The sequence below is a fragment of the Mustela lutreola genome, chromosome 15 (genome assembly GCF_030435805.1).
Source record: "Mustela lutreola isolate mMusLut2 chromosome 15, mMusLut2.pri, whole genome shotgun sequence".
In the NCBI taxonomy this organism is placed as follows: domain Eukaryota; kingdom Metazoa; phylum Chordata; class Mammalia; order Carnivora; family Mustelidae; genus Mustela; species Mustela lutreola.
In genome coordinates, this window is record NC_081304.1 from 234651 (window position 1) to 262578 (window position 27928).

The 27928-nt window shown below is 61.3% G+C and overlaps 2 protein-coding genes and 1 long non-coding RNA gene across 18 annotated transcripts in view; 1 reads left to right on the plus strand and 2 right to left on the minus strand.

Moving 5' to 3' along the window:
• Window positions 1–27928, plus strand: part of B3GNTL1 (UDP-GlcNAc:betaGal beta-1,3-N-acetylglucosaminyltransferase like 1) — a 111257-nt gene that overhangs the window by 57746 nt on the left and 25583 nt on the right. For 9 of the 15 annotated variants that reach the window (XM_059150190.1, XM_059150197.1, XM_059150194.1 and 6 more), the window contains 7 exons: window positions 4536–4631; window positions 8188–8312; window positions 13826–13961; window positions 14075–14143; window positions 14480–14554; window positions 16013–16115; window positions 22462–27780. In XM_059150190.1, the coding sequence (XP_059006173.1) occupies window positions 4536–4631; window positions 8188–8312; window positions 13826–13961; window positions 14075–14143; window positions 14480–14554; window positions 16013–16093 (582 nt within the window). In that variant the 3' untranslated portion in view covers window positions 16094–16115; window positions 22462–27780. The other 6 variants (XR_009348246.1, XR_009348245.1, XR_009348244.1 and 3 more) reach the window with 6 other exon arrangements.
• Window positions 10735–12181, minus strand: LOC131816955 (uncharacterized). Its single transcript, XR_009348248.1, has 2 exons — window positions 11388–12181; window positions 10735–11193 (listed from the first exon to the last, which is right to left on the minus strand). It is a non-coding gene; the product is annotated as an uncharacterized LOC131816955 (long non-coding RNA).
• TBCD (tubulin folding cofactor D) overlaps window positions 19740–27928 on the minus strand; it is a 156129-nt gene continuing 147940 nt past the window's right edge. For both annotated transcript variants that reach the window (XM_059150186.1, XM_059150185.1), the window contains 5 exons: window positions 24667–24756; window positions 24304–24391; window positions 23472–23581; window positions 21713–21797; window positions 19740–19923 (listed from right to left, as the gene is read on the minus strand). In XM_059150186.1, the coding sequence (XP_059006169.1) occupies window positions 19909–19923; window positions 21713–21797; window positions 23472–23581; window positions 24304–24391; window positions 24667–24756 (388 nt within the window). In that variant the 3' untranslated portion in view covers window positions 19740–19908. The remainder of the gene's footprint in view (window positions 19924–21712; window positions 21798–23471; window positions 23582–24303; window positions 24392–24666; window positions 24757–27928) is intronic.

A 27928-nucleotide genomic window follows, 5' to 3' on the forward strand; every position in this document is an offset into this window, starting at 1 on the left:
GACACTGGGGTGTGGCTGCACCATGTCCAGCAAAGGCCTCGAGTCCCGAGTGGGAGAGTTCCACGGAGCTTTGCGGAGTCTGAGGACACAGACATCCCAGTAAAAAGGGGACCGGTGACTTGAACGCGTGCTCCATCGGGTTCGGTGTCTGGACAGCAAATTAGCACAGCCTCAGGGCCATGAGGAGGGTATGGCGTGCCCAGTGAGACAGGTGTGTGTCTACCGCTTAGCAGTCTGAAGTGACGAAGGCCGTGGCACCCAGCGTTTGTGGGATGTGGCCGGCCGGCGCGGAGCCCAGGTCGGCCGGAGCAGAAAGAACCTTGGGACAGCAGAGCGGTCTTCTAGGAGCTCCTGTTCTGCACCCGACGTACCCACCCCTGCTCCCCACCACGTGCTCCGTCTGCACAGAGACCACACGCCCTGGGCTGCCCGCAAGCCCATCCGCAGGCGCGTGGAAAAGCACGTGTGGTTGACGGAGCTCAGGACACCAGAGAGGAGGAGGGTGGGCGTGAGCACCCGTGTGCACAGCACCTAGGAAATGCCGGCCGCCACTTGTGACGGAAAGTGTTGGGGATGGGGGGCGGCCCAGGCGTGAGGAAGCTTGCAGGGGTGGCCAGCTCAGAACCAGGGGTGGTGTGTGGCTCGGGCGTGCACACGTGGGTGAGTTTCTCCAGCTGTGTATACACGTGTGTAGCTTGTGCATCCTTCAGTGAAACTACAGCAGTCCCATAACCAAGGGGAGATGCCTGTGGGCAGCCAGATGCACGCTCAGGAGCTTGGGGGCAGTTAGGGGTCTGGGGGTGGCCACGGAGCAGCGCTCTCAGCACCCCCACACTGGAGATGAAGCGTGTGCCTGTCACGGCGGCATGTCTGTGTGCCCCACGTTCAACAGCAGAGTTGGGGGACCTTCGGGAGGCAATCAGGTTAGAGAAGGCCATGGGGTGAGGCCCCTGTGATGGGACCAGTGGCCTTGTCAGAAGTGACGGCAGAGCTTGCGGAAGGTGGCTCCCAGCAGCAGCAGCTCTCGGGGCTCCGACACCGGCCTCCAGAGCTGTGTGTCTGCCGGACCAGCCCCGTGTGTGGTGCCCACCGCAGCCCGAGTCCAGGGAGACAGTGCGGATGAGCAGGAGGGGACAGTGGTGCTGGGAGTGGTCACTGGCCTTCCTTGGCGCCCCCGGTCCCCGCTCACTGCCTGCTGGGCCCTTTCCCCCACATGCCCCACACAGCATCAAATTAAAACAAGATTCATCCACAGTCTAAAGGCTCTGGAACTGTCGTCGGGTGAATTTCTGAGAGGCTGTTGAACCCTCAGGCCCCATCCTGCCGTCCTCCCCACCTCCGGGCTCCCACAGGCTGCAGGGCAGTCTGCAGTGCCAGAAATGGTGCTTGGGACGGGGCCCGTGTGCCCAGCCTCAGCCCCGCTCTGGCTCATTTCTTCGCAAGTTTCCAAAGACAAAACTCCACGAGGGGGTGTCTCCTGACCCCGTGGCCGCTGTCGTCCGCACGGAGAGATGCAGGGCTTCCGAGGGGAGCAGGGGACGGCAGGCGGATCCCTCCCCCCTGGCCCGTCTCCACGTTGGCAGAGCAGTAGAAGCACTCGGGGCTCGGTGTGCGCATGTACGAGCCCCTCTGTGTCTCGGAGTTTGTCTCGGAGTTTGTCTCGTAAACAGATGCCTGAAAAAAACACTTACGGGTGAGAACACTTAGTTGTCCCCAGGTTAACACAGCTGTTAGTAAAATAAATAAAACTGGCTGTTTTCCCCTTTTCGGGGTACAGCTCTGAGGCCTGCCGCACGTGCACAGATTCGTGGAACCACCCAGCCTGGCTCGTTCTGTGTAAAATGGTGATGTGTGCTTCAGGGCTCTGCACGCCCCTCGTCCCCGGGAAAATGCACGTTATGAGATGGTCAGACAGGCCACGGATGCTTCCCACGAAGAGGAAGCCCAGTGATGTTGGTGGTGGACCCTGCGTTCCCAAGAACTGCTAACAGCCGTCCACGTGGGGTGGACATGTGTGGGCTGGAGTGAGGGGTCTCAGAGCCAGGAAGGCTCCAGGCAAACACAGGCGATGCTGTCCTCCCCGAGCGTCACGGAAGCCAGCTCAGGCGGCGGAGGGAGCTGCCGCGGAGAGCGGGTGTCTGCTCTGTGGCCTGTGGGAGGAGGCGGGCCTGTCCTCACGGGACCGTGGAAACCCCGTCCAGGTACAGTCGACGCTCGGACAGTGTGAGGTTTCAGGGAGCCGACTCTGCAGGAAAATCCATGCGCGACTTCTGACTCCCCAAAAACTTAACCGCTAATAGCCGTCTGTTGGCCAGAAGCTTCATAGCGTAACGACAGTAAGGCATGTATTAGGTCTGTTCCTCCAGTAAAATAAGCCAGAGAAAAGAAAACGTTACTAAGAAATCATAAGGAAAATGCGATTACGGCACTGTCTTGTATTGATTTTTGAAAATTCCGGTGTACACAGACCCGTGCAGTTCACACCTATGTTGTGCGACACAGTGGCGCTCCGAGAACTTGGGGAAAGGCTTCCTGGCCGCAGCGGGGGAGCTGGTTCCCCGGGGCCCCAGGCTGCGGCGTAATTCTCACCGGCTTCCAGGCCGCACCACGAGGGAGAGACTGCCTGAGATTCTGGATTCTGGATCCAGCCTGGGACTGAGGATCTGGCCTGTTCACGCCGTGCCTTTGACCTGCCGCTGGCCTAAGTCCAGATTTTATGCCTTAGAAGTGCCTGCGAGTCCTGGGCCCCGCTGTCCACCGTCCCGATGACACGTGACGCCTTCCAGCCACCGTTTGTTTTCATCAGGAGGACGGAGCTGCCTCCACCCGCTGGGTCTCAAGGGGCCGGCACAGCCCAGGCTGCAGGCCTGGCTCCCAAGGACGGCGCGACTCTGCTTGGCAGCGCGGGGCAACCGCTGCGGGCACAGCCACTGCCCGGTTTATCATTTTCTGCAACGACAAACAGCTGCGATTATGTTAGGACTTAGGTTTATTTTGTAGATTACTTGGAAAATATTGACATCTTAATATTTACTCTTTTGGCCCATGAAAATGGGACGTCCTTCCTTTATTTATGTCTTTAATTTGTTTCGAAGATGTTTCATGGGACGCCTGGGGGGCTCAGTGGGTTAAAGCCTCTGCCTTCGGCTCAGGTCATGATCCCAGGGTCCTGGGATCGAGTCCCGCATCGGGTTCTCTGCTCAGCAGGGAGCCTACTTCCCTCTCTCTCTGTCTCTGGCTGCCTCTCTGCCTGCTTGTGATCTCTGTCTCTGTCAAATAAATAAATAAATAATCTTTTTAAAAAATAGGTTTCATGATTTTCAGTGTAAAGTCTTACTACGTTTATTTCTGAGTCTGTTTCATGCTGTTGTGAATCAAAGTGTTTTCTTAATCTTGTTTTTGGGCTGTTCATTACGAGTGTATAGAAATACAGTTGAGTTTTGTATGTGAGTCTCATGTCCAGGACCTTTGCTGAACTCACTTGTCAGTTCAAGGGTGTGCGTGTGTGTTCGTATGCCTTTGGGTTTTACACTTACAGGATTGTGTCGGCTGCAAATTGAGACCATTTCACTAATTCATTCCCAAAGTATTAGAAAATGCCTTTTATTTTTCTCATTTCCTAAGTGTTTTGCCTAGAACTTGTAGCACAGTGTCCACGAGACGTGAAAAGTGTTTAGTGTTTCAGCATTTTCGTAGGCATCAGTGGTGGGGCTTTGTAGATGCCCTTTGACAGGTTACGAGGGCCCCGTCTAGTCCCAGGTGGATGAGTTCTGTCGAAAGGGCACTGAGTTTTGTCAAAAGCTTTTTCTGCATCTGTTGAGATGGTCGTGTGGTTTCACCCTTTGTCTACAAATATGGCGTGTCTTTGTGTGTCGAACCAACCTTGCCGTCCTGGGGTAAACTCCACGGGGTCGTGCTGTAGAACCCTTTTTCTGCAACAACAGACTCCATTCACTCTCTGTCGAGGAATTTTGCAGCTGTATTCCTAGGGGTCCTGCCGCAGTTCTGTGGTATTTCTGACGGGCTTTGGATCCGGGCAGAGCTGGTCGCACAGAGTAAGTCAGGAAGTGCTCCCCGCCGCCTGCGTGTGTGCAAGACTGCGACGGGGGGTGTCAGTTCGTGCAGCGTGGGGCTGGCCGTAGCTTCTGCTGCTGCTTCAGTCAGTTCTCGATGTTCGTGTCTTTGGAGGGTCCCATCCATTTCGTCGGAACATGGCAGTTCTTTCTTGCCACAACTGAAAGCAACATGTTTACTTTTGTCTTCATGTGAAACTTCACCGTCCGCCAAAAGCAGGGGGGCCTCCTCCCCGAACACAGCCAGCGAGCACTCCCCCAAGGTCAGGATCAGGACCCGGTGGAGCCGCTGATTCTCAGGGCCCCTCTTCTGCCATCCCCCACATGGAGGGTCTGGCTGTAAAGTCCTTGAACGTCTCTTCCTACGGAGAAGAGCAAATTCTTTTGTCACTTTCTGAATTACATTTTGTGGGAAATAAATTGTATGTTGTTTGTGACGAGCTGTTACTTTCTGGTATTTAGGTTTTTACGTCCCATGGCCCGACTGTGATCATGCCAACCTGGTTCTGCTCCCGAGCATGGTTTTTCCACGTGGGCCCATTTGATGAAGGCGGGCAGGTAAGTGTGGGCCCTTGTGGGTCCCTCCTCGGGTCGGGGAGGTGCCGTCACCGCCGGGGTGTCAGCCCCCAGCCCTCCCCACGCGTGGGCACTGTGCTCCCTCCGGGACCCGGGGCTTCAGAAACCTCTCTGTAAAGGCTGGTCCAGCCCTCCTGCAGCTGGCTGGGCCGAGCTTCCCCGAGAGCGTCCGGGGCCCTGGCACCCACTGGGGATTTCTGTGTGAGGCTGCAGGCGCCCAGGCCCAGGCCTCCTCATCCTGGTGTAAAGCTTTCAGCCATGCTGCCTCGGGTGACTGCAGGACAGGGACAGGTAGCCCTGGGCATTCTGTCCAGACCAGGCTGGGCTCTTCCCTAAAGCCTCTCCTACCTGTGGGGCCCCACCCGCAGCGCTCAGCCCGCACTGAGCTCTCGCATGGGCCCCAGAAACGAGACCCGACCTCTCTCCTGGGCTCCCTCGGCCCCACCCCACTCCCCACAATCGGTCTTACAGTTGCTGCTCCTACACCCAATTAGAAAGTTAAGTTTAGAGTCTGTTTGTTTATTTTCCCTTAAACTTCCCTTAAATGAGGCTTTGAGAACGTGAGGTCTGGTCTCCACAGTGGGAGGAGGTAGAGTGGGCGTGTGAAGGGCTCATCAGGCCTTCGCTGTTGGACTAGGATGAGGCCCCATATCCACCACCCCCACCAGCCGCTGAGCTGGGGGCAGGAGGGAGCCTGGACGCACAGAGGCAGCAGAGGGTCTGGGCCACAGGGTTCTGGAGACCCCGGGCTGGGAGGCAGGGGCAGCGACTCAGGCCTTGGAACCTTGGCCACTGTGCTGCTGTGAGCCCCTTCTGCTGTGAGCCTGCTTCCCTCCTGTCGGCATCAGGGCCGGCCCCGTGGACCTTCAGCTCAGGGCCAAGTCTAGCCCCATCCTGACCTCACCCAGCCTCCCTCCTTGCCTGTCATTTTGGAGGGAGAGGCCTCCACTGCCCCCCAGTGCTGCACCGACTCCCTCACAGCTGCCCAGACTCAGCCTCCAGGAAGAGAGCTGTTCTCACACATCTACCAGCCAGAGCCCCTGGGGGACTGGCCAGCAGCGTCTGCCGTGGGTCGGGAATCGGGCCTGCCCCAGGCCGGTCTCCCTGCCGTGCAGGCTGCCCCCAGCAGCACCTCCCATTCCTAGGGCTGGCCTGAGCAGATGGTGTGCCACCATCCCACCGTGCTCCTCCTGGCCCTGGCCTGGCCGCCCCTCGCAGGCACGTGGGTCCATACTGTCTCACCCCCTGCTGGCATGGGAGACCAGGTCGCGTTGTCACGGATGTGTGCGGACTCATGGTCTTAGGGTGTTGGACACTATCCCTGTGCTCCTGATTCTCCGCCAAATCCATACAATGGAGAGAACTTGTGCGCATGTGGTACGACCCTGCCTCAGGGCCCCGAGTCCCAGGGGCCTCAGCTCCACCAGGGGCAGCAGACCCCACGGCGGGAGAGATGGTACAGCGAAGTTCTCCCTGAGTGCGACAGCAGCCTGGTGGAGGGAAGCGCCAGCAGGTCTCCCCCCCTTCTGGCAGGTGCTACGGAAGCCACTGTTCTTGTTGGACCACGAATCCATGCTTTCATGTTCTTCTGTAGAAAATAGCCCAGAAATTGTCATTAGGAGATGTTCCCTGGGAAACCTTGATCTAAAGATCTGACACAGCCTAACTCGCAGCCCTGAGCAGTCTCAGAATTCAAAGTATGTCAGGACTTTCAGCTCAAAGTAATTCTTCCTGGAAAAGAAGCCGCTGGGGGCAAAGAAAGCCCAGGCATCCGTTTGTATGGGGGCTCAGTGACCAGAGATCAGGGATCAGGGAACAGAGATTAGGACCAGGGACCAGGAACCTAGAGACTAGGAACCAGCAATCAGAGTTACAGGACTATGGATCAGGGACCAGAGATCATATTTCAGGTACTAGGGATCAGAAGTCAGAGACCAGGTATCAGAGATTGGGGATTGGGAAGAAGGGGTCAGGGGCCAGGACTAGATCTGTGATGGGGCTGGGGCAAGTGGGGGGTCTGGGGCGTAAGGAGGCAGATCACAGATGGCAGCAGAGCCCACCACCAAGAGAAATGATTCCACGGTTCTTTGATGCCATCCCCAGAGAAACCGGTCGAGCCGAAGTTGTTCAGAGAACTGGACGTTGGGGACTGACCCTCAGGTGCTTCTCCTTGGGCCAGTGAAGAGCCAGGGTCTACCCAGGGCTAAGAGCCCAGGGTCTCCTCTGGAGAGAAGGGCACTCCAGATGCTGAATGACGGAGCAGGGGACCAGGGTGCGGTCTGGTGACTCTGCGAGTGTGCTGGGGCCGGGGGCACGGAGACGGTGGTGAGCAGGAATGGGCGAGGTGGACGGCTCTTTAATCAGGAAAGGCACGAGCAGAGGCAGCTGGTGGGGGCCGGGAGTCTGAGGCTTGGAGGTGGGGACAGACGTGGCCCGGAACCGCATCCAGCCACGGTAAGCAGCCTCGGCGCCAGGCTCGGGAATCTGAATGCCCCCAGGAGGCCCTTACGCCAAGAGAAAAATAACAGAAGGGCTCTTGCTGGTTCCGAGCTGGCCCTGGGAGAGCCGGCTGGCCTGCGTGGGAAGGCCTGGAGAAGGCTCGTCACTGTCCAGGGGGACTGGAGGCCCAGAGAGGCCACGCGGCAGACGCTCTTCCGATGCGCTTTTTCTGCCCAGCGGGAAGAGCTGAGGGGAGGCCGCCCGCCCTCCCCTCCTCGCGCGCCCCAGAGGCCCTGCAGTGGCGTTTCCCAGGTGACTGAGGTGCTGAAGGACTGGCCGTTTATTTTACGACGTGTCCAAATCCGTCGCCCACTTCCGGGTGGCCGGTGGTGGCGCTGTCGGGGGGTCGGTGTCTCTGTCCGGTACCGGCTCGGGGAGGCTTCCTCCCGGCGCAGTCTCTGCGTTCTGGGATCTTCTCCCTTCCACTTGCCTGCCCCTCCCGCATTCTGTCCTGTGGACTTCGGGACCGTGAGGCCGCGGCTTCCATCCTGGGTCGGTCTGCTTCGTCCCTGCCCTGTGGTGCCGCTTGGGACGCCAGCCTGTGCCTGGAGCCACGTCTCCTGGCGACGTCAGTGACGAGGCCCCCGCACTGCCGGCTCCACTCGAGATCACACCCCTAGTGCCACGCTGTGGACAGCCGGGGAGGTGGGCGAGAGCCAGACCCCTCCGCACCTCGACGTCCGCTGCGGGACCCAGGAGAGCCCAGGGAGCAGACCCGGCGTCTGGCGTCCAGCTTCCGTGGTCAAGGCTGAGCACGGCCGCCCGCCGGGCTAGTGGGAGGCTGGAGGCTGCAGTCTCACGAGCCAGAGAAACCCCCAAGAAAGCTCTCGGGCCCACAGAGAGAGACCCCGTCAGTGGGGAGGGCTGGTCCTCGGGCTGCCAGCCACACGCGACGGCGACACCAGTGCCTCCCGCCTTGACGTGAGCCCCACGTGCTCGGTGGCCAGGCCGCAAGGAACGCACACGGGGGAAGCGTCGGCCACGGGTCGTCTTCTGTCAAAAACCCAGTGATGGATGGCGCGTCTTTTCTGCCCTGCAGGGTGTGCCCGAGGACCTGCTGTTCTTCTACGACCACCTCAGGAAGGGCGGTGGGGTCGTCCGCGTGGACCAGAGCCTCCTCCTCTACCGCTACCTCCCAGACGCCGCCACCCACTCTGTCCTCGAGTATGTGGGCCCCGGGGCTCCAGGCGTGGTGTGGGGGCCGCGGAGGGCGTGGGCTGCCGACGCTGGTCCCCGGGGTCAGGTCTCTCGCACGAGGCGGGAAATCTGGGCGCAGGGCCGGGCCAGGCGTGCAGAGCCTTCGTGGGGGGCAGGGGCTGTCTCGGGGCCTGTGGTCGAGGGCTCCCAGGACAGAAGACAGAGGCTGCAGGTCTGTCTGCTTCTCTGTGGCGAGAGAACCCACACGGAGGGGACGGAAGCCGCAAAGTGTGCCAGGCGCGCGGCTGACTTGCTTACTGCTGGCTCAGTGTGCCCTCTCTGCCCCCACTGAGGGGGCCTGTCGCTCCCTCTGGCCCTCCCCTGCCGGCCCACATGTCCCCAGGGGCTGGTGTGCACTTGGGGCGCGCTGCTAGGGTGGCGGGTGTGCAACACGGAGGAAGGGTGTTGTGTCTTCGGTTTGAGCTATGTGTGCATCACGTCTTCGTCACCGTGAGAAACGTGTCCCCTCGGTGCCTTGCTCTTCGGACACTGCTTGCTTCTGGGGACGGGGGGTAGGGGTGCCCATTCATCTTTCGTAGGTGGGGTTGGCTGTGCTTCCTTGGAGGGCGTGACCCCTGGCTTCCCCATGGGGCAGCTCCGTCTGGGGGGCTCTGACGTCCACCTCCACTGTTGCATGCAGCGCCGTCTCGGGGTCCCGGGTTGCTTCAGGAGGTCCTTGGGCATTCGCACGTGTGTTGAAATTCAGTTTGATTTTGGCTATTTACTGTTAAGTCTGCACTTCTCCACGGTAGCTTTACTAGACCTCCGTTCTTTGGGTTTGCTGTCACACAGCTGACTCCGTGCAAGTGTGATCTGCACCACGGGGTAGAGGTCACGTCACAGGAGGACGGAGCAGACCCTGATGTGTGCTGTGTGTCTCATCAGTCCCCAAGCCCATGAACACAACCAGACAGAAGTAAGCAAATTACGCATTACCTCCACGGTTCCAGTTGGAGGTTTTTGGGTCCATCTCAGTGACTGAGAGAAGCATGGAGTCCTGCAAGGTGCAGAGGACTGGAATTCGCCCCTCAGCCCGACCGGCATTTATAGAACGTGACACTCAGCTGTAGAACACGTTCCTTTAAGGTGCATGACCAACAGCTCCGGATCCATTTCAAATGATTAAAATCACACAAGGTGTGTTTTATAACCGCATAGAATTAAATTAGAAGTCATTCACACATCTTTAAAAAATCCAAAATATTTGGAAATTAAGCAACCAAGGGAAAAAATCAGAAATCAGGAAAAAAAAAATTTCAATTTGATGAAATTAAAATGGTATGCGAAAATTTGTGGAATTCACTAAAGCACACAATCTATACACTTGCAACGAACAACTGAAAAAAAAAAAACCACAATAAGAAACATGTATTATGGGGGCCCCTGGGTGGCTCAGTGGGTTAAGCCTCTGCTTTCAGCTCAGGTCATGATCCCAGGGTCCTGGGATCGAGTCCCACATCGGGCTCTCTGCTCAGCGGGGGCCTGCTTCCTCCTCTCCCTCTGTCTGCCTCTCTGCCTACTTGTGATCTCTGTCAAATAAATAAAATCTTAAAAAAAAAAAAAAAGGAAAAAGAAAGAAACATGTATTATGGCACCAAAAAAAATAATTGTGAGTAAACATGAGAAAGTGTGTATGTCCTCTGGAAAGTACAAGCAAGTGCAGAAGGAAATTAAAGAAAACCCATAACAGGGACAGAGGGACGTCCCTTTCATGGGTTGGAAGATTTGATGACTTTGATGTTAGTTCTGCCCAGACCGAGCTGTGGATTGAACATCTTTGCAGATATTGATACCTGATTCTAAAATTCACATGCAAAATTAAAGGACCCAGAATGGCCTCAACAACCTCGAAAACAATAAACTTTGGGGACTCACAAAGCCCAGGAAACCGCCACAGCATCAGGAGAGACCATGGAATGGAGAATCCAGAAATATGTTGAAAATTAGACAATAGCATCGATTTTCAACAATGTCTCCAAAGGCATTTAATGGAAAAGAAGGTATTTTCAACAAGCGGAACCACCAGATACTCACATGGGCAAAGAAGGAAAGAGCAGGAGTCTCGCGCCGTACAGAACACACTGCTCGGGTGGGGTCTCGGATGTAAGCCTAGAAACAGCCGGAACCGGAAGTTTCTAGAGGGACGCAGGCAGCACCTTCACAATTTCAGGATCAGCAAAAACTTACAGCAAGGACATGAGAATCACGAACCATTTACAAAGTCATGAAGCTTTACCAAAATTAAAAACACTGGTTCCTAAAAAGACACCATGGGAACATGCGTGGCAGACGAGGGGGAACGTTGAGTCTGTGTCTGAGGGAGAAGCGAGCGGAGGCGCGGGAGGAACCCCAGCAGCAGCGACGTCACACACCTCCCAGGTACGGACACCTGCCAGGAGGCGAAAGTTAACATCCGCCCATTCCCGTGGAGGCGAGGGTGTGGGTCTAGCCGGAGGGCCGCACACCGATCTCAGCGGAGCACCGTCTGGAGAACGCACTCGTTTATTAATGGAACTGATATCCCGTGACCTAGCAATTCCACGTCTAGGGGCTTAACGTAAAACACGTGGAAACCTCGTTCAACACTGTTAGCCTTGCCAGGAACCGGCAACCACCCAGATGTCCATCCGCAAGCGCGTGGAGGTCGTGGGGACGGCGCTCAGCCTTGAGCAGAGGAAGCCGCTGCTGCTGCCGGAACGGGGATTCGCGTCGCGGCAGACGCTCCCTGCGGCAGGCACGGGGCGTGCGTACTGTGGGGTTCCGCTTACAGGAAGCCCTCCGGCAGTCAGGCCCGGTCTCTGCTGTTCCTCATGACAGCCAGTCCATAGAGGGATTCCCGCTGGTGCACCTGATGGAACTCAGAACGGGTGCTTGGTGTAGTGATGAGAACAGGTAGAAATTAGACCCGGGAGATGTGGGACCTTGGGGACCTCCTGCGGCGCGAGGTGTGGGACCTTGGGGACCTCCTCTGTCACCATCGCGAATGTTCTGGTCTGTGTGTTCTCACGGTAGGTTCCCTGGAGACAAACTGAGGGAACTCACCGTAGGACTTGGAGGGGCCTCTGCTGGGGCAGGAGCCTGTGTGTCCCGGAAGCACCAGGCCAGCCGCACCTGGCTTTGTCCGCACGAGTCGCCATCTAGTTCGCAGATCAGCCTCTCTCCTGTTGAGAGCCTGCTTGCTTTTTCTGCAGCGTGAAGCTCTGCCACCCACAACACGAAAGAGGTGATCTCATGTAGTTTCTGTATTGGATTAAAATCTTTGCGCCGTGAGTGGCAAAACCTCACGGGGTAATAACGAGCTTTAATTACAGCCTCAGGCTTGTTGAGAATCAAGTTTCTTCCAACTCGCTGCCCAGGCGGCCTCCGGTGAAGGCGCTCCCGGTTGTTCCTTCTTCCGTTCTAAAACGAGCGCGGTCGGCACGTCCCCCGCTCCTTCTGACAGGCGGGGGCCTCCCGACCCCGAGGCCTGACCCTCCCACGCCCGCCGCCTCTCCCAGCCCCGCTGCCGAGTCCCGCGCTGTCCACGGCATTCGTCGCCACACCCGGTTCCCGAGACGTCGCCGTGGTCAGGGCTCCCCGAACAACACGCACCACCGGGTTAAAGGCTTGTTTGTGTCCGTGGTGGCGTCCTGCCTCCGTCCCGGAAAACCGCTGCTCTGTGCAGCCTCTCGGCCGTCCTGCCTGGGGCGGAGACCCCCTCCCCGGGGCCGGGTGCAGGGGTGCCTTCGGAGAGGCTGGTCTGTGGGTTTGGGGAAGCTGCTCTGCTCGCCACAGCCCCTGCGGGGGACATGGGGGCCCCACGGTGAGGAAGGACAGATAGAAGGAGCGGGGGACGTGCCGACCGCGCTCGGTTTAGAACGGAAGAAGGAACAACCGGGAGCGCCTTCACCGGAGGCCTTGATTCTCAACAAGCCTGAGGCTGTAATTAAAGCTCGTTATTACCCCGTGAGGTTTTGCCACTCACGGCGCAAAGATTTTAATCCAATACAGAAACCACACGAGCTGGTGAGACTGCGGATTCCTCCCGGGCAAGTGAGAACCGACCAGCACTGGGAAAGACCGCCCTCCGGGGCGGGAAGGCTCCGTGGCCGTCCCTCTGCTGCATGGGCGCCCGGTCACCAACGTCTCCGGATCGGGCCCCGCACCGGAGCAGGGACTGTTGGAAGGGACAGGACAGGTCCCTGTGCTGACAGAACGTCACGGGGACGGGGGGCGGGGGGAGCCGCTGCCGAGAGCCGATGTGGCCCCGCGTCCCCCTCAGCTGGCGGGGACCCGGGGCCGGACCCCCACAGCGCTTGCTGACACCAGCCGTCCCAGAAGGGCGGAAGCGTTAGAAGTGACTTCACCCGCAGCTCCCCGTCCCTTCCTCGGCCTCAGGCCTCCTCGCGGAGCAGGACTCGCCCGTGGTCACGGGTCCTTCGACTCCTTCCACGCCCTGAATGTGGCCGTGCGGGTGGCGAGCGGCGTGGGCCGGTCGGTCCGGAGCTTGTGCGGGGCTGGGACCGGGGAGCCTCAGCGCGGCCTCGGTGCCGCCGTCAGAACGTCTGCCGGCCCCTTGCCCGGCGCCACTGTGTCCAGGACCCCGGGTGCCCCGCCAGGCCCCAGCCCCCGCCCCAGAGGAACGGTTCTCTGAGGTGCCTGGGAACGGCCACAGGTCACTGGCTTGGGTGCCGCCAAGCCACGGAACGGTGCCCCCGGGCGCGGCCGCGTCTATGCGATGGCGGCCACCCCGTGTGCTGAGGCGTCTCTGGGAGACACGTTGGGGCCGGGGTTGGGATCGGGGTCGGGCCGCTGCCCCCAGAGAAGTTCCACCTTCCTCCAGCTTGCCGTAGGATTCGTTTCTCTGAGACACAGCACAAGCGGGCAGGGGCAGAGGGAAGACCAGGCCTGAAGCAGAGGCCCCACAGGGTCCATCGCGGGACCCTGAGATCATGACCGGAATGGAAACCAAGAGTCGCAGCCTCAACGGACCCTCCACATTGTTAAGTGATGCTTTCCTGCCTGCGACCCAGGCCCCTTCGGTGCGCGCAACCGCGCTGAACAGGAACAGCCGGCGCGCTCCGCTGTGGGGCGCAGAGACACAGCGCAGGGGCCGGGCCTCCACGTCCCTCGGAGCACGGGGCCCACGGAGGGGTCCCCGCCCGGGGAGGACCAGTCGGCGGTCCGGCCAGCTTCGGCACAAGACGGCTCAGCCGAGCTCACTGGACGCGGGGGCGGCTGCCTCCCCATCGGGCTCTCCGCGGTCTGCCTGGCGTCCCTCATGGCCTGAGTCCGTGGACGTGATAAGGGCACATCCTCGGGTCCACAAGGGGCGGGGGGGGGGGGGGTGCAGCGCGACCCTGCTTGGTTCATTCACTCACCCAGCCGGCGCCTCGGGAGCTCTGGAGAGAAGGGGCCTCGCAGGGCTGGGGGGGGGGGGGGGTCTGGGAGCGGCTCGGGGCCCCCGCGCGTCTGCTTCACCTGCCCCGTTTCCCCGCCAGGACCACCATCTGGACCCACCGTGTCCGCTTCCTGGAAGAACGGGTCCTGCCGCGCTGGGCAGCTTTCACCATCTGGAACGCAGGCAGGCAGGGCCGCCGGCTCTACCGCAGCCTGACGGCTGAGGCACGACGCAAGGTGGCCGCCAACCCCGCCCTCCTCCCCCCCCCCCCCGCCCAGCAGCTCCGGCCCCGTGGACCCCCCGGCCCCGTCTCCCATCCCTGAGGCTGGTGTCCTGTGCGCCCCCCCAGGTGGTTGCCTTCTGTGACGTGGACGAGCACAAGATCAGGAAAGGCTTCTACTGCCACGAGGACTCCCAGGTGTGTGGGCCCCGCGCCCCGGGAAGGACGGCCTCCCCCCCCATGGGCTGTCCTCACCACCCCAGCCCCGACCTGGGGTATGTGCAGCAGCCGTTGCCCAGAGCCTTCCTCCTTGGGGAAGGCCACCAGGCCCAGCAGCGGTGGCCCCACTGCTGGGGATCTCCGAACCCAGAATGGCCTGTGTCCCTGTCTGGCCCAGGTCTGTCTGCTGTGCACCTCGGAGCTGGGTAGGGGTGAGGGGTCAGTCCACGTGCCCTGTCTGCATGCAGGCCCAGCATGGCAGGGCGTCCTGTGGGACCAGCATGGACCCCAGCCCACAAGACCTCTTGTTCTCAGGAAAGGCCTAAGCCTCGTGTTCCAGTCCTGCATTTCCGAGCTGCCCGGCCCCCCTTCGTCATCTGTGTGAAGCTGGTAAGTGCTAACTGCTGCCACAGAGGGGCTCAGGCGATGACCGTGTGGCTGCCCAGGCCCCCAGTTGTGGGATCACGGACGTCTGACATGCAGCCAGATGTTCGTGTCCTTGGTTTGGGCCACCTGTGTTGAGCTGTGGGCTATTAGGGGAGGTGGCCATCGCCGCTCTGGGGAGGCCGCCCAGGGTGCCAGAAGAGGCTGCCACGGTGCCCTCACGAAATGGGCTGCATTTCTGGAAAAGCAGCATTTTGGGGGGAACTTGCTAAGTGCCAGACTCGAGGCCCATTCCAGGGGCTCCTCAGAGGCTCTGGCCGAGACGAGGGTCTGTGGCGGGTAGAAGCGTGGCTGAGAAGCACCTCTGACCGAGCACTGTGGTCCCCGTCTCCAGGGCCGTCCTAAGACTTTACCTCCCTTGAGGTCACAGGTGCAGGGGACGGGCTGCTCTCGGCCCCCCTGGGGACCACGGTCTCCTTGCCCAAGTCGGGCTGGCCCATGTGGCTGGGTGACCGCATTCACTCACTCCCAAGTACATCCGTCGTCCACGGGCCCTGGTCATTTCCGGCCTGGCAACAAGGTAAGCGGAGCCGTGACAGTCCTGTGAGGGCGGAGCAGATGGTCAGGGTCCCCGAAGGTGCCCTTTGTGCACGCACCTTCCTGAGGCCAGACCAGGGCTCAGTCGGGAGGTGCCCTCGGCCCTAGCCTTGCTGATTTCTGGCTGTGCACACTCCCATGTGAGACTTGCCTTTTTACAGATTCTTCCAGGAAAAGCTATTTCCTTCTGAACAATTTATTTGAGAGAAAGAGCGTGCACAAGTAGGCAGAGTGGCAGGCAGAGGGAGAAGCAGACGCCCCGTCCGGCCGGGCGCCCAACGTGGGAACCGGGATCATGACCTGAGTGTGTCCCTGTGCAGCCTTCTCCGTGTGGCGTGTCCCCATGTGGCCCATGGAGAGTGTCCCCATATGGTCGTTCCTGTGCCCTGCGTCCCCGTGCTCTCCCCTGTGCAGGGGCGGAGCCAAGGGAGGGGCAGGAAGGCATCCGTTGAGCTCTCCTCAAGCCCGGGTTCAGGCCCCTCAGAAAGAAGCCGGAGTGTCCCGGGAGCCCTGGACAAGGCACAGAGGAAAGCCCGTGTGCCCCAGAAACGGGGGAAGGAGCCCTGCCGGCCCTTTCCTGCCCTTGGTCCCTGTGTCCGCTGCCTTCTGCCGCGAGGGACCCAAGTTCCAGCTGGGAGGTGTGTAGGCCTCAGGGGACGCCCCCACCTCCTTCCCACTGGTGACCAGCAGGACACCGTGGTCAGCTTTTCATGACGTCCCCACCCCTCTCCACTTAACAGTTCATCGTGGCCCACCTGGGGTAGCCACAGGCGACTCTGCCCCGGGCCCCCTTGGGAGAGCCCCTGGGGGTCCCAGGGCAGGCTGGGAGAGGCCCGGACCAAGCCAGACATGCTGTCCCTCACACAGGACCTCACTGGAGGTGCGTTTGAGGACAACCTGAGGTCGCTGCACCTGCGGGAAGGCCAGGACTTCCTGCACTTCAGCTGACGGGCCCCAGCAGCCACTCCAGGTACGTGGGATTGGGGGCACGAGGGCAGGTGGTCCGCGACCCTGAGGGGGAACAGGCAAGGCAGGGCTGGCACCAAATGCACGACGGACGCTCCTCCGTGGGAGGCTGGCCCTTCCCTGCAGGCTTGTGTGTGAGCGTGTTCGGAACAAGGACGTGGTCTACACGCACCAAGGGGCAGAGTCGAGAGCCCACAGCCCGAGGGACGCGTCCCTGACTGTGTGAGCGGTGAGAGGCTCCCCTGCCCCCGGGGGCACTGACAGACATCCGTGCAGCGAGGGCGAGGACAGCTGCTGGGTGCTCTGTGCTATGGTCCCGCCATGGTGGATGTTTGCGCGTGAACCTGGGGCAAACCCAGGCACGGTTCCTGGGTCTGACTTGGTCCCACGTGTGGACATACGGGGCGCCGACCGAGAGCAAACGCTGTGTGCTGGGAGCTCGCGGGGCAGGCCTGTGAGGATGTCCCACAAGGATGGCAGAGACTCAAGGGCCTGGAGGGGGCTGCGGGGGCCAGGGCCGGCCTCGAGGTTGGTCAGGGCCACGGCTGGCTTCGTCTGGCAGGTCCTCGGTTGCCGGAGGCGCGAGTCAGGAAAGCTGGCAGTGAGCGGCGTCCTGGCCGTCTCGCGCTGCTGGCTGCAGGGGTCACTGCCTGCTTTCCTGACTGGCCACTGTGGGCAGAGGTCACGTTTGTGGGCCACAGTGCTGGCAGCTTGCGTCTCCCAGGCCTGGGAGTCCCACTGCTCAACCCGCCAAGGGCAAACACTATCAGCCGTGAGTGACTGTGGGTGACTGTGGGCTCCCCTTTGCCTGACCCAGGACCCAAGCAACAAGGCCACAGGTATGCTGTGCCCTGAGTGACCCGTGCCAGACCCAGGGGTGGCCCTGCCGGCAGGAGCCCTGGGTGAGGGCTCGCACCAGCAGGCAAGGCTCCCGAGTGGGCTCGTGGTGGGGCGCGTGGGCGTCGGAATGAGAAGCAGGGTCTGCGCGCAAGCGTGAGGCGCAGGGGGAGCTGCTCCGAGCAGGAGAACCAGGCGTCCCGCTCGGCGCTTGGCTCTTCTAGAGACACGTTTATGTTAACGCTGAACACCCCTGGCCCCTCTTGTCCACTTCCAGACCCTGCCCATGTCGTGTACCTGCCACTTGCTCACTGTCCCCAGCGCGCGGAAGTGCCCCGCGGGGACAGCCCCCCCGCCCACCCTTCCTTCACCAGAGCAAGGGCTCCGAGTGCGGCGAATGCACTCCCACAGATCCGCAGCATCTGGAGGTAGTTTGCTCCGCGAGTGGGAAGGGGGTTGCGCCTGGCATCGGGGTTGTTGCCAAGGACTGATTCAGCCCAGGGCGCCTGAGCAGTCGGTGAGTGTCCGACTCTTGGCTTCAGCTCTGGCCGTGACCTCTGGGTGGGGAGATCGAGCCCCATGTCGGGCTCTGCCTGGAGTCTAACCCCCCCACCCCCAAAGAACCCCGGAATTGCTCAGCCCCAAGGCTCAACCCCTGGCTGTGCATTCGAGGCTTGTGTCACCTGGAGGTGAGGGTTTCCCCGCATCCACGGCTCTGCCCAGCGGCCGCCCCTCTCCCTTGCTCCGTGCCAGGCCCTGTGGTTGGGGGGTGGGCAGGGTGGTGGTAGCCGCGCGGGTCTGCGGCTCCGGTATCTGGGGACGAGCCCCCACGAGACCCCTGTACACACTGGGCCAATTCTTTCTGAGGCCTCTTTTCTGGGTAATTTCTTCAGCTTGTGTCTAGTTGGTTGTTCAAATCTATCCAGGGAGCTTTTCCCTGATAATTCTCCTCGGGGTAGTTTCTAACTCTTTCAAAAACAAATGTTCTGTGGCTGATATTACCAACATCGCAGTTTTGGGGTCTGGCTAGTGATTCCCCATTTGTCTATTTTGTGACATTTCTGGAACAGGAGTTTGGGTTCTTTCCAGCCTCTCCGTACAGATGAACCCGCACTCTTCTGGGGAGAGTCTGTCGGCCGCTTCTGCCCACTGTCTGGGGGCACAACTGGCGGGGCGGGGGGGCGGGCACGTGATCGTATGTTCCAGGTCAGCTTGAAGAACTGCCCCTCCCTCCAAGGGAACCTCCGGGAGACTCCGCTCCCCACCCAGCTGCAGGGGGAGGTGGTGACAGGATGCTGTCCCCTCGCTGGGGTCATCTCTGCTACCGGTGCGGGCGCAGCCTCCCAGGGTCCCAGCTGCACATGGGCCTTACGTCCTAACCCCCATGCTGCCCCGAGACGAGAGCTCCCCACACGCCTCAGTTCAGCACATGCAGGCGCTCGGGATCACGGGGAGGCTCGGTTCCATCTAGAGCGTGGCCATGTGTGTCCCAGGCACCCTGGCTTCTTGCTGCTCCTCAGACTCACCAAGCTTGTCCCTTTCTGGGGCCACAAGGTGCTCTTCTGGGTCTGGGGCCGGCCTGCTGCACAGCCCCACACGGCGGTGCCCCACGCTGCGTGTCACCCAGGCACCGGGTGTGCTCACAGGACGGTCCACGTCTGCTCCTGGCCACACTCTGGCTACTTCTGCAGCCAAGATCCAGACGCCACGGGTCCTGTCTCCCCACCCATCATCCTCTGGGGCCTGGCATGGGACCTCCGCCGGCCGCGGGGTCTGGCTGGTCTTCCATCTAAAATGGAGACCTCGGGCCGCCTAGGTGGCTCGGTGGGTTAAAGCCTCTGCCTTCCGCTCAGGTCATGATCTCAGGGTCCTGGGATTGAGTCCCGCCTCTGGCTCTCCGCTCGACAGGGAGCCTGCTTCCCCCTCTCTCTCTGCCTACTTGTGATCTCTGTCAAATGGGTAAATTAAATCTTTTTAAAAAAAAATGAAATGGAGACCTCCCTCCTCGTTTCTGGGAGGGAGGCATGTTTTAAGGCTTCGATCCACAAAGCAACACCAGAGTTTCTCCTGCAGGGGTGTGATCAGGTGCAGCCAGGGAAGGTAAGCGCTTCCCCAAGTCAGCGACTGAGCCCGGCGGGAAAACTACTCCCCACGACGGAAGCAGCACCCACGCCCGCCTCAACCTACCAGGTCCCTCGGCCCCATTGCCACACACGCCCACGAGGGCAGCTCAATCCACCCTTGGTTCGTGGCCCCGAGCTCGGCACAGCCCTCGCCTCGGACGCTGAATTCTCTCAGCACCTGCGACACCACATCCAAGCTTCGAGCCGGGAGACAGCAGACAAGGCGCGGCCATGCGGGCCCTGAGGTGGTGAACTTCCGTGCACGGCAGCCTCGCTAGCCTTCAGGTTAGGTCCACTCTGGGCAGCTGGAAAGAGGCTTTTTTTTTTTTTTTTTTTTGGGAAATCAGCTGTGGAACCTCCCGCGTGTCCCCAGGGCAGCCGGCACCAGGCAAGAACAGCTGCCCGGCGGGGGTCCGCCACGGCAGGTGCCGGTGCAGCCACTCCCCACCTGCCGTCGGGTCCCCACCACGAGCCGCTCCTGTGAGGTCTCAGGCAGGATTCTTTGGTTGCACAAAACTGTTAGGGGTTGGGACCCCGTGTGACGCCCACATGCGCTGGGCACGGCAGGGGGTGTGGGGGGCAGAGGAGGGGAGGCAGCGCCGGGGCTTCCCCTGGCCCCCCTGGGCCTGGTCGCCGGCCCCCATCGGTGTCAGACAGAGACACGAGACTGCTCAGCACATGGTTTTATAGACCGGCTTCCCGCGGACGTGAAGCCAAAAGCACCGACTCCCCAGGACCCGCATGAGGAAAAGCCATCGTCGTGGTGATGAACCCCAGGTCCCTCGGCGCCATGTCCAGTCATCGGGCTCCTTCTCCCTGCTGGCCGGTCAGGGAGCCTCAGCGGGGGCCAGGCTGTGGGGGACACAGCACAGGGTCAGGCCGTCAGTGGCGATCCCTCACCCGGGCCCCGCGGCCAACGACCAGTGTAGCAGCCGGGAGTCCCCGGGACTCGGTCCCCACCCTCACGCACCCATGTGTCGGGGCTTCCTGACGGCAGCGGGCACCGCGCATTCGCTTGGAGAGCCACAGCCGCCCACGGGCCCGACGGGCGGGCACAGCCACCGCCCAGAAGGAACAGCCTGACTGCGGGTGCCCAGAGGAGGAAGAGACTTAAGAGCGGACACGGGGAGGGGAGAGGCCACTGGGAGAACCAGAGCCAGAATAAACCCGCCTGAGTCCACGCGCAGACGAGACGCATGAGGTCAGACCGGAAACACAGAGGGCGGGGGGAGCCCAACAGACCTGAAGCACACATTAAATGCTCCAGGAACTCAGGTGAGATCCAGACAGACCAGACCTGGTCGCGGCCTGTAAGTGTCCCACTTAAACGGAAGAAAACAGGAAGAAGGGGTCCAGGACAGCAGAAATCCCGAGCGGCTGTGCTCCCAGGGGATGGAGCAGATGTGAGGGCGCGGCACCTTCTTACAAAGAGCATCTCTAGGTGGCGGTCAGGACATCAGGACGGTGGCCCAGACCAAAGTCCACAGGCACCCCGGGCCACTGCCTGCAATGCCACACAACCCTGAGAAGACGGGCGGGGGCGGCTGCAGCTTCTCCGCCTCTCGGAGAACGGAGCCCCCGCCCCCGACGCGGAGATGGACAGACACAGACTCTGCCCAGAGCCGAGGCCCAGCGCCCAGCGGAGCGCACGATGCTGGACGTGGGTGTGAGCTGGCAGGGGGACGAGAGTCTGGGGGTGCCTCCTCAGGGAACCCTCCAGTAGCCCGCGGTTCACCGGTCATGAAGCTGGAACCAGGGCTGGGGTCTGCCCGGACAACCGCAGTTGGCCCCGCCTCCTGCCAGCAGGACGCCAGGCTCACAGCCGGGGGTCCTCTGTCCAAGTGCACCCAACCCCCGTGCCCGGAGGGGGACAGTGCAGGGCGCCCCAGGCCGGGCCATGACGAAGCTCTGGAGGCTACAGCAGTGCCCGCACTCCTGCCGGACGAACACGGACCCCCCACCCCCGGAGCCAGGTGCTTGTCCCCCGAGGCACGGAGCTGGACCGCACTCATGTCTGGATGGACGTTCTCACTCAGGGAAAGCTCGAAAGCAGTCGTGGACGAGACGCACGGCCAGGGTGATACGGCCAGCAAGGCAGGACCAGGAACCAGCTCCGGGTCTGGCCGTCCCAGCACGTGCCGCTGTGTGAGCGCCTGTGGAACCCACAGCCCGGGTCCACCCCACTCCCTCGCGAACACTCCTGACAACCCCGCAGGACCCGGACGGTCAGCTTGGGGCCCTGCCATCTCCGAAATCCACAGCCGCCGATGCCATGGAAGATGGACACCTCAAGGGGCAGCCCCAGATACTCCAGGGGTGACAGAGTCCCCAGAGAGGACAAGTGTCCAGGGAGGCAGTGATGGTGGAAACCAGACAGCGGCACCAAGGACCTCGTGCAAGAGGCATGAGCTTGAGGACTGGCAGCGCAGAACGGCCACCCACCAGGCAGATGGCCGGTCCTGATACGCGCCTAGTGGGGACAAGGCACACAGGAGGCTGCAACAAGAAGCCGGCGAAGCACGAGGGACAGGCCGGGGGGAAACACGCCAGTCCGTAAACCCGACCGGTCTAGACTCGAGCTCAGGACGGAGGCTCAGGAGCCACACTCAGATCTCACATGGGAAGGGCCCCTGGGTCTCACCTTGGGGACCAGTTGAGGTCTGGGCACGCCGAGGAGGTCACACAGGCGGTTCCGCTGGCCTCTAACGAGTGGGAGTTCCGCGTCCCTGGGGAAGAGCAGGCAAGAGCAGCTTCAGCAGCGGGGACGGTCGGCTCGCGGGAGGCCTGTCACAAGCTACGGACGCGGGGTGCGCAGAACCCCACCATCTCAGCCGGGGAGACCCGGGGCAGACGGCACCAGGCAAGCCCCTGCTCCTGGCACCCTTCTGGGGAAACTGGGGAGGCGCGGCCCCAGACTGGCCAGAAATGCTGACACTCAGAAAGGTGGGGTAGGTGGGTTTTCAGAGTTTTACTTGACTTTGAAAGCTTTGTATCACTTTCATTAAAAGCAGAGATTCTCTTTTTGAGAATCAAAAAATGAACTGTAAATTGCTCTGGAGTTTCCTTCAGCAGAAAGGGCCCAGGCTGTGCAGGGAGAGCCCCGTGCGCCCCACAGGGAGAGGGCAGCAGGCTGCAGCCGCGATCTATGCCACAGGGTCCCTGTGTGTTCGTGCCGTGGACCGCGTGGGGGGCACTGCGCAGGGAGAACCATGGCTCCGTCCACAGGCGCTGAAGTGGGCGGGTCCTGGGGGACGGGACCCCAGCTGCTCGGGCACCCACGTCTTCCGGAGTGTTCAAAGACATTCACTCAATTCCCTCATCCCCGAGGTCAGTGTCTCCCCGAGAACCTCGAGGAACCCCCGAAACCAAGGGCCCTTCTCTGTCCTTCAGCCCCCACAGGGGAGACGCCCATCAACACATCCTGTGTGTCCGCGCCTGCCAACGCAAGTGTGCAGACCCCGACCGAGCCCAGGCCCCAGCAGCACAAGGCCCTCCTGGGGCCACCGCTGGACCGCTCCATGGTGGGTGAGGAGGGGAGGGGCCGCCTTGCAGGGGTGCACACGGGAGTGAGCACAGTCCTAGACTGTGGCGGGTCCCCCCACGTGCTGTTGGGACTTGGTAGCCAGCACGCCCCATTGAACCTGCACCCCTGGGCTGTATCCTTCTGCTCTCCATGCTGCGCACGTGCCCTCCAGCCCCGTCCCCACGCCCCACACGTCCTCACCCCTGCCACCCCAGTGCATCGGGTCAGAGAGCCGACACCCCGCAGGACACTGCACCAGAGACAAGTCCGGGGCCCAGCTCTGCGCTGAAGGACCCAGGAGAAGCCAGTGGCCCCGGGGGCCCCAGAAAGAAGCGGCTCTCGGGGACACCTACTCCGCCATTTCGGAGGTTTGAACACATCACTAGGGCTTTCCCACACGGCCGAGCAAAGGCCCACAGGCCCCCTCAGGAGAGGCACCCACGTCAGGCCCTCCACACCCTCCTGCCCCCTTGGAGGCCCCGGCCAGCCCGCGAGCGCGAACCCAGTGAGCACGCCACCCCGTGCTGCTCCCTTCTCGGCATTCCCGACACGACCCCGTCCGCACCGAAAGCCTGCGAGGCAACTGCTCAGCGAGAGCAGCTCCCAGAGAGACAGACTGTTAGTGCTCAGAACCGCCCACCTTGACGCTCAGAGCGCCCTCCCACAGCAGGAGGCGCTCCCTCCCCTCCCTGTGTCCAGGGGGCCAGCCCAGTCCCTCGGGTGTCAGTGGGGACCTGCAGGCAGACACACAGGCATCAAGGGCTGGGACCCTTGCACTTCCTGTCCCTCAGGGACAGACAAGGAGGTTGTGGATGTCCCCGTTCACGGAGAAGCCGCCCCTTCCGGGCGGGACGCTGGGAAGGGGCCTTGCACTCACCAGGCCGTGGTGCCCAGCACAGTCATGACCTCATCAAGGACATCCTCAGCCATGATGTCACTGTAGGTGAGCAGCATCTCGTACACCTGGCTAGCCGTGGTCTTCCGGATCTGCGCGGGACAGAACGTGTCACTAGGGGGGAAAGGCCCATTAGAACCCAAGCAGAGTGACAGGACCCTGCCCAGGAAGCAGGGTCATGGGGTCGGGCACGATCCCGGGTCCGAACGGAACCTAACACCATGCAGGTTATTAGAAGTGAGGAGGTGACCTGGGATCCTGCCTCAGGAGACCCTGGCCACAGCTGGGTAGGGAACCCTGCAGGCTGTGGGGCAGGCCGCCCCGTTTCCTCTGCTGCCCCATGGCAGCCTCCCCTTCAGAGAGAAGCCAGGCCACCTTGCTCTGACCGAAATGCTTCGTGGAAAACCTGCCCCTCGCCAGGGAAACGGCCTTACCTGCTTCCTTCCCCAGCTGCCCACTGAAAACACCGCTCAAGGGGCCAGTGGTCTCAGGCCCACCCCAGGGTAACTCCTCAGCAGGCTGGGCAGCCTGAGAACCTGCATTTCTGATGGGGGTGCTGCTGCAGCCGGGTCCAGGGACCCCATTTGGAGAACCAATGGGTTCGGTATAAATGTCACTTGTACCTTTTAGGAAGATGGCTCATTTGGATTATTTGAAGAGTGTGTTTTTAGCCAGTGGAAAATGGAATTGGCAGGATACCTGACCTCTGGGGGGGGTGTCCAAACGAGGGTGCTGGTCAGGTGCGGGCCCCCACGCAAACCCGGCAGGGGTCAGGGCCCCAGGCGCCACCCCGGGAGCAGCCGCGAGCACTCACCACGGGGAACGGGTGGCAGAGCAGCAGGCACAGCTGCAGGAGGGCCTTCTTCCTCACACCGCCCGGGAACTGCACCATCCCACAGAACCTGGGGGGCGACAGGCTTCAGCGTCCACGGCAACAACACATCTGAGCCCCGGGGTCGGCCGAACTGGGTCCGCTTCTGGAAAACCTGCCTCATGGGAGGACTCCCCGAAGCAAGGCCCAGCCCCCCCGGGAGGCCGTCCGCACCACCCCCCGCAATGGACCCAGAATGTTCCCCATGGACGTCAGGGCTCCAGCCCCAGACACTGAGGTTGACTCAGCCCCTCCCGCCTGCCTGGCCCTTCGTTTTAGGGCCACAGCGAGCATCCTGGCACTTACACGGCGACGCTCGACCGCAGTTTCTGCACGTCCTTGGACTTCCTGACCTCCTCCTTACAAAGCGCGAGCAGCTTCACACCGAAGGGGTGGCTAGAGGGAAAGCACAGGATGCAGGAGACGAGCTTTCTGGGAGCACGAGCCGCCCGGAAACGCTGCGCCGTCGAGGGACGGCGCTGCCCCGGATGAGCAGAGGGCCATGTCCCCCGGGGTGCCACACAGCTACATGAACTGGCTCCTTTGCCCGGGCCTGCCCCGGGCACACGCCTCCCCAACAGGAGGGGACCCAGAGAAGCCGTCCCCGGCAGGTGCCAACGAGTGCGGGCTCAGCCCAGGAGCAAAGGAAGGGACGACCGACGTGGAACTGGGCCCAGCTCCCGGGTCCAAGAGGAACGGAGAGTGGCCGGAGCACAGACGCATGGCCTCGTCCACTCTGCACAGCTGAGGACAACCTGGAGCCCAGCCGGCAAGGGTCCCTACAACACAGACCTGCTCCTCCTCCCCCGGCGCCGCTGCCAGAGTTCCACCACCCTGCGTCCTCTTCCTGGTCCCCAGGGAAGGCAGCTCTCGGTCTCTCTTCACCAGCCGGTACCCCCGCCCGCCTCCTCCACATCCTTGTCACCCAGAGCCATCAGCTGCACCTCCAGCCCCTCCCCTCTGCAGGCTTCTCCCACAACTCACGGAAACACTTGTGAGGACCAAGTGACCACCGTGTGTCCCCCACCTACGTGACCATGTGGCTCACAGCACCGACGACCCTGTTTGACCTGCTCTTCCAGCTCCTCCCACTTCCCGGTGGCTCTGCTGCCCCCTCCGCTCCCTGTCCTCCTAACAACGGGACACCCCCAGCTCCACTGGGGCCCTTCTTGGTCTACACTGGCCCCCCTGCTGACCTCACGGGCTCATACACCACCCACCCTCTGAGGGCTTTCCACCGGGTTCCAGGCTTGAAGATCCACCTCCTGTGGAGCGAATGAGCATCGTGGACCCAACATTAATGCCACAGACTGAATGAGCCCCCAGATTCGCATGGTGAAGCCCGGATCCCCCTCGTGAAGGTACTACCAGTAGGGCCTCAGAGGCAATAGGCCATGAGCCTGAGTCCCCACGATGGCATGAGTGCCATCACGAGAAGAGACACGGAGATGACTTTCCGCCCGTCCGGTGCCCTGGCCCCAGCCCCGGCCCTCCTGCCTTCCGAACCGTGCGGACTGTTTCTGCCGTGTAAGCTGCTCTGTGGTGCTTCTCTCGGAACCTGAGCTGGAGAGCATCTGGCCCACCCCTGAAGCACCGGCCTCCGACCCGGAGACAACCCCGCCCTGGCTGCAGTCTGCTCCCCCACACCCACCTCCGGGCCTCTAGCAGGTCTGCCGGCTCCCTGCACCGAGAACCCACACACCCAGTCTCTGCTGCCACTTCTCCCTGCCGGGACCCCGAGGCCCTTCTCCAGGCAGCGGGTGGAAGGCCCGCTGCCTCCACAGAGCTGAGGCTGCCCCTGGAGGTGCCTCAGAACGAGGGTGTACCGACGGCCGGAGGGCCCGAGCGTGCTGTCCCTAGCCCACAGCCGCAACGAGACCCAAAACCTGGTTCCGATAAACACAAGCACCCGCCAGACTGGGAAGATCGCCCAGGGGGAGAGAGCACCCCTGGCAGGCAGTCCAGAGACCCGCAGGCGGACGTGGGCTGGGAGGCTCCAGATGGCTCCCACCTGCCGGCCGTGCCTGGGAAGGGTGAACAAAGACCCCACAGCCAAGCTCCTCCGCCGCCTCAGGTCAGCCGCATGCCCGGCTTCTCAGGTGCCGCGTCCAGACAACAGACAAGCAGACATATGAGAAAGCCCACCCTGTGGGCTGCAGAAACAAGACACCCACGTGAGCACGGAGACCAGACATGCGGGAAGACCACAGCCCTGGATCCCGGAGGGCGGAAGGCCAGCGGGCTGCAAGACAGACCAAATAAAAAGCTGCATCTGGAAGCACACAAAACCCGAAACTGAGAACCCCACCCGTGAGTCTGGCTGGGGGTCAGGACTGCGCTAGGAGAGGTTGGCAGGCAGAGGCCCCGGGAAAACCTGGAATGCAGCACAGCCTCAGGGTAGGGCCATGTTCGGGGGGAGGGGGGTGGCAAGAATTTTCTAGAACAAATGAAAATAAAGCCACATCTTCAAGTTTAACGAATTCCTGGTCAAATAGTGGAGTATATAATTGACAGCTAGACCTGTCTGAGTGGTAGAAATGTTGAGATTTCCCAAAGAGAAAATCTTCAAAAGAGGAGAAAATCCAGACTGTACAAGACTCCAGACTTACAGGCAACGTCTCAAAAGGAACAGAAGCCAGAAAAAGAAAGATGTTTAGGTCCCAAAATACAACGTCTGCCTACAATTCTACACCCTCTGAAGGTAACCTGCAAACAAGACCCGAAAGCGCTCGCTGGCAGCGGATGTCACTGGCCGAACCTCAGAAGGACGTGTCTGAGCCAGAGAAGCAGGACCCAGCCTCACACGGGAGCCCGGGCGGTGGGCCAGGAAGCAGACAGCAAACACGTGGACGACGTAAGCACCAACGGCACAAAGCTACAGTGTGCGAACACGGACATGTGACACAACCCAGATGGCGAGCTCACACGAATGGAACACGTTAACACCCTTGGTTTTGCCCAGGAAGACGGCAAAACACAGAAAATTATGCTCTGACAGGGTGGCCACCGAAAGAACAGGAAGGGCTGGAAAGTTCTGCTGGAATGAGAAACACCCTTTCACTGATCAGACAGGAGGGCAGGAGGAAGGGGCTGCACAGCAGGGCCGGCGGGAGGCGCACGCAGACGCAGGTCTCAGATGACCGCATCGGTTACATGTCGGAGGCGGTCAGACTGGGCTTCACCGGCTCGTCAGAGATGCAGCAGGACGGCAGCGCGGGAAAGCACCCGGGGCCGAGAACAGAGCAGGGCCAGAGGGGTACAAGTTCAAAGTCCCAAGAAGCTGCTGCCGCCGGGCCAGCACACGAGCCAACAGTAGCCATGAAGTGGGTCGTGGGACACTGAGACTCAGCCCTGACCCCGCACGGACCAAAGCAGGGAGTGACAAAGCTACAGAGAAATAAAGCTGTTTATGGCCGCAAACTGTGTCCTGTCGTCTTATTTTGAAATTTTCAAACCAGGAAAATACATGTTCGGGTCTCCACACAACGTTTAGCAAGCCAAGTGACACCATGCCACACAGGGGTTGGCGTGTCCTGAGTGCAGGCGCTGTCCTGACCCCAGAGAATCA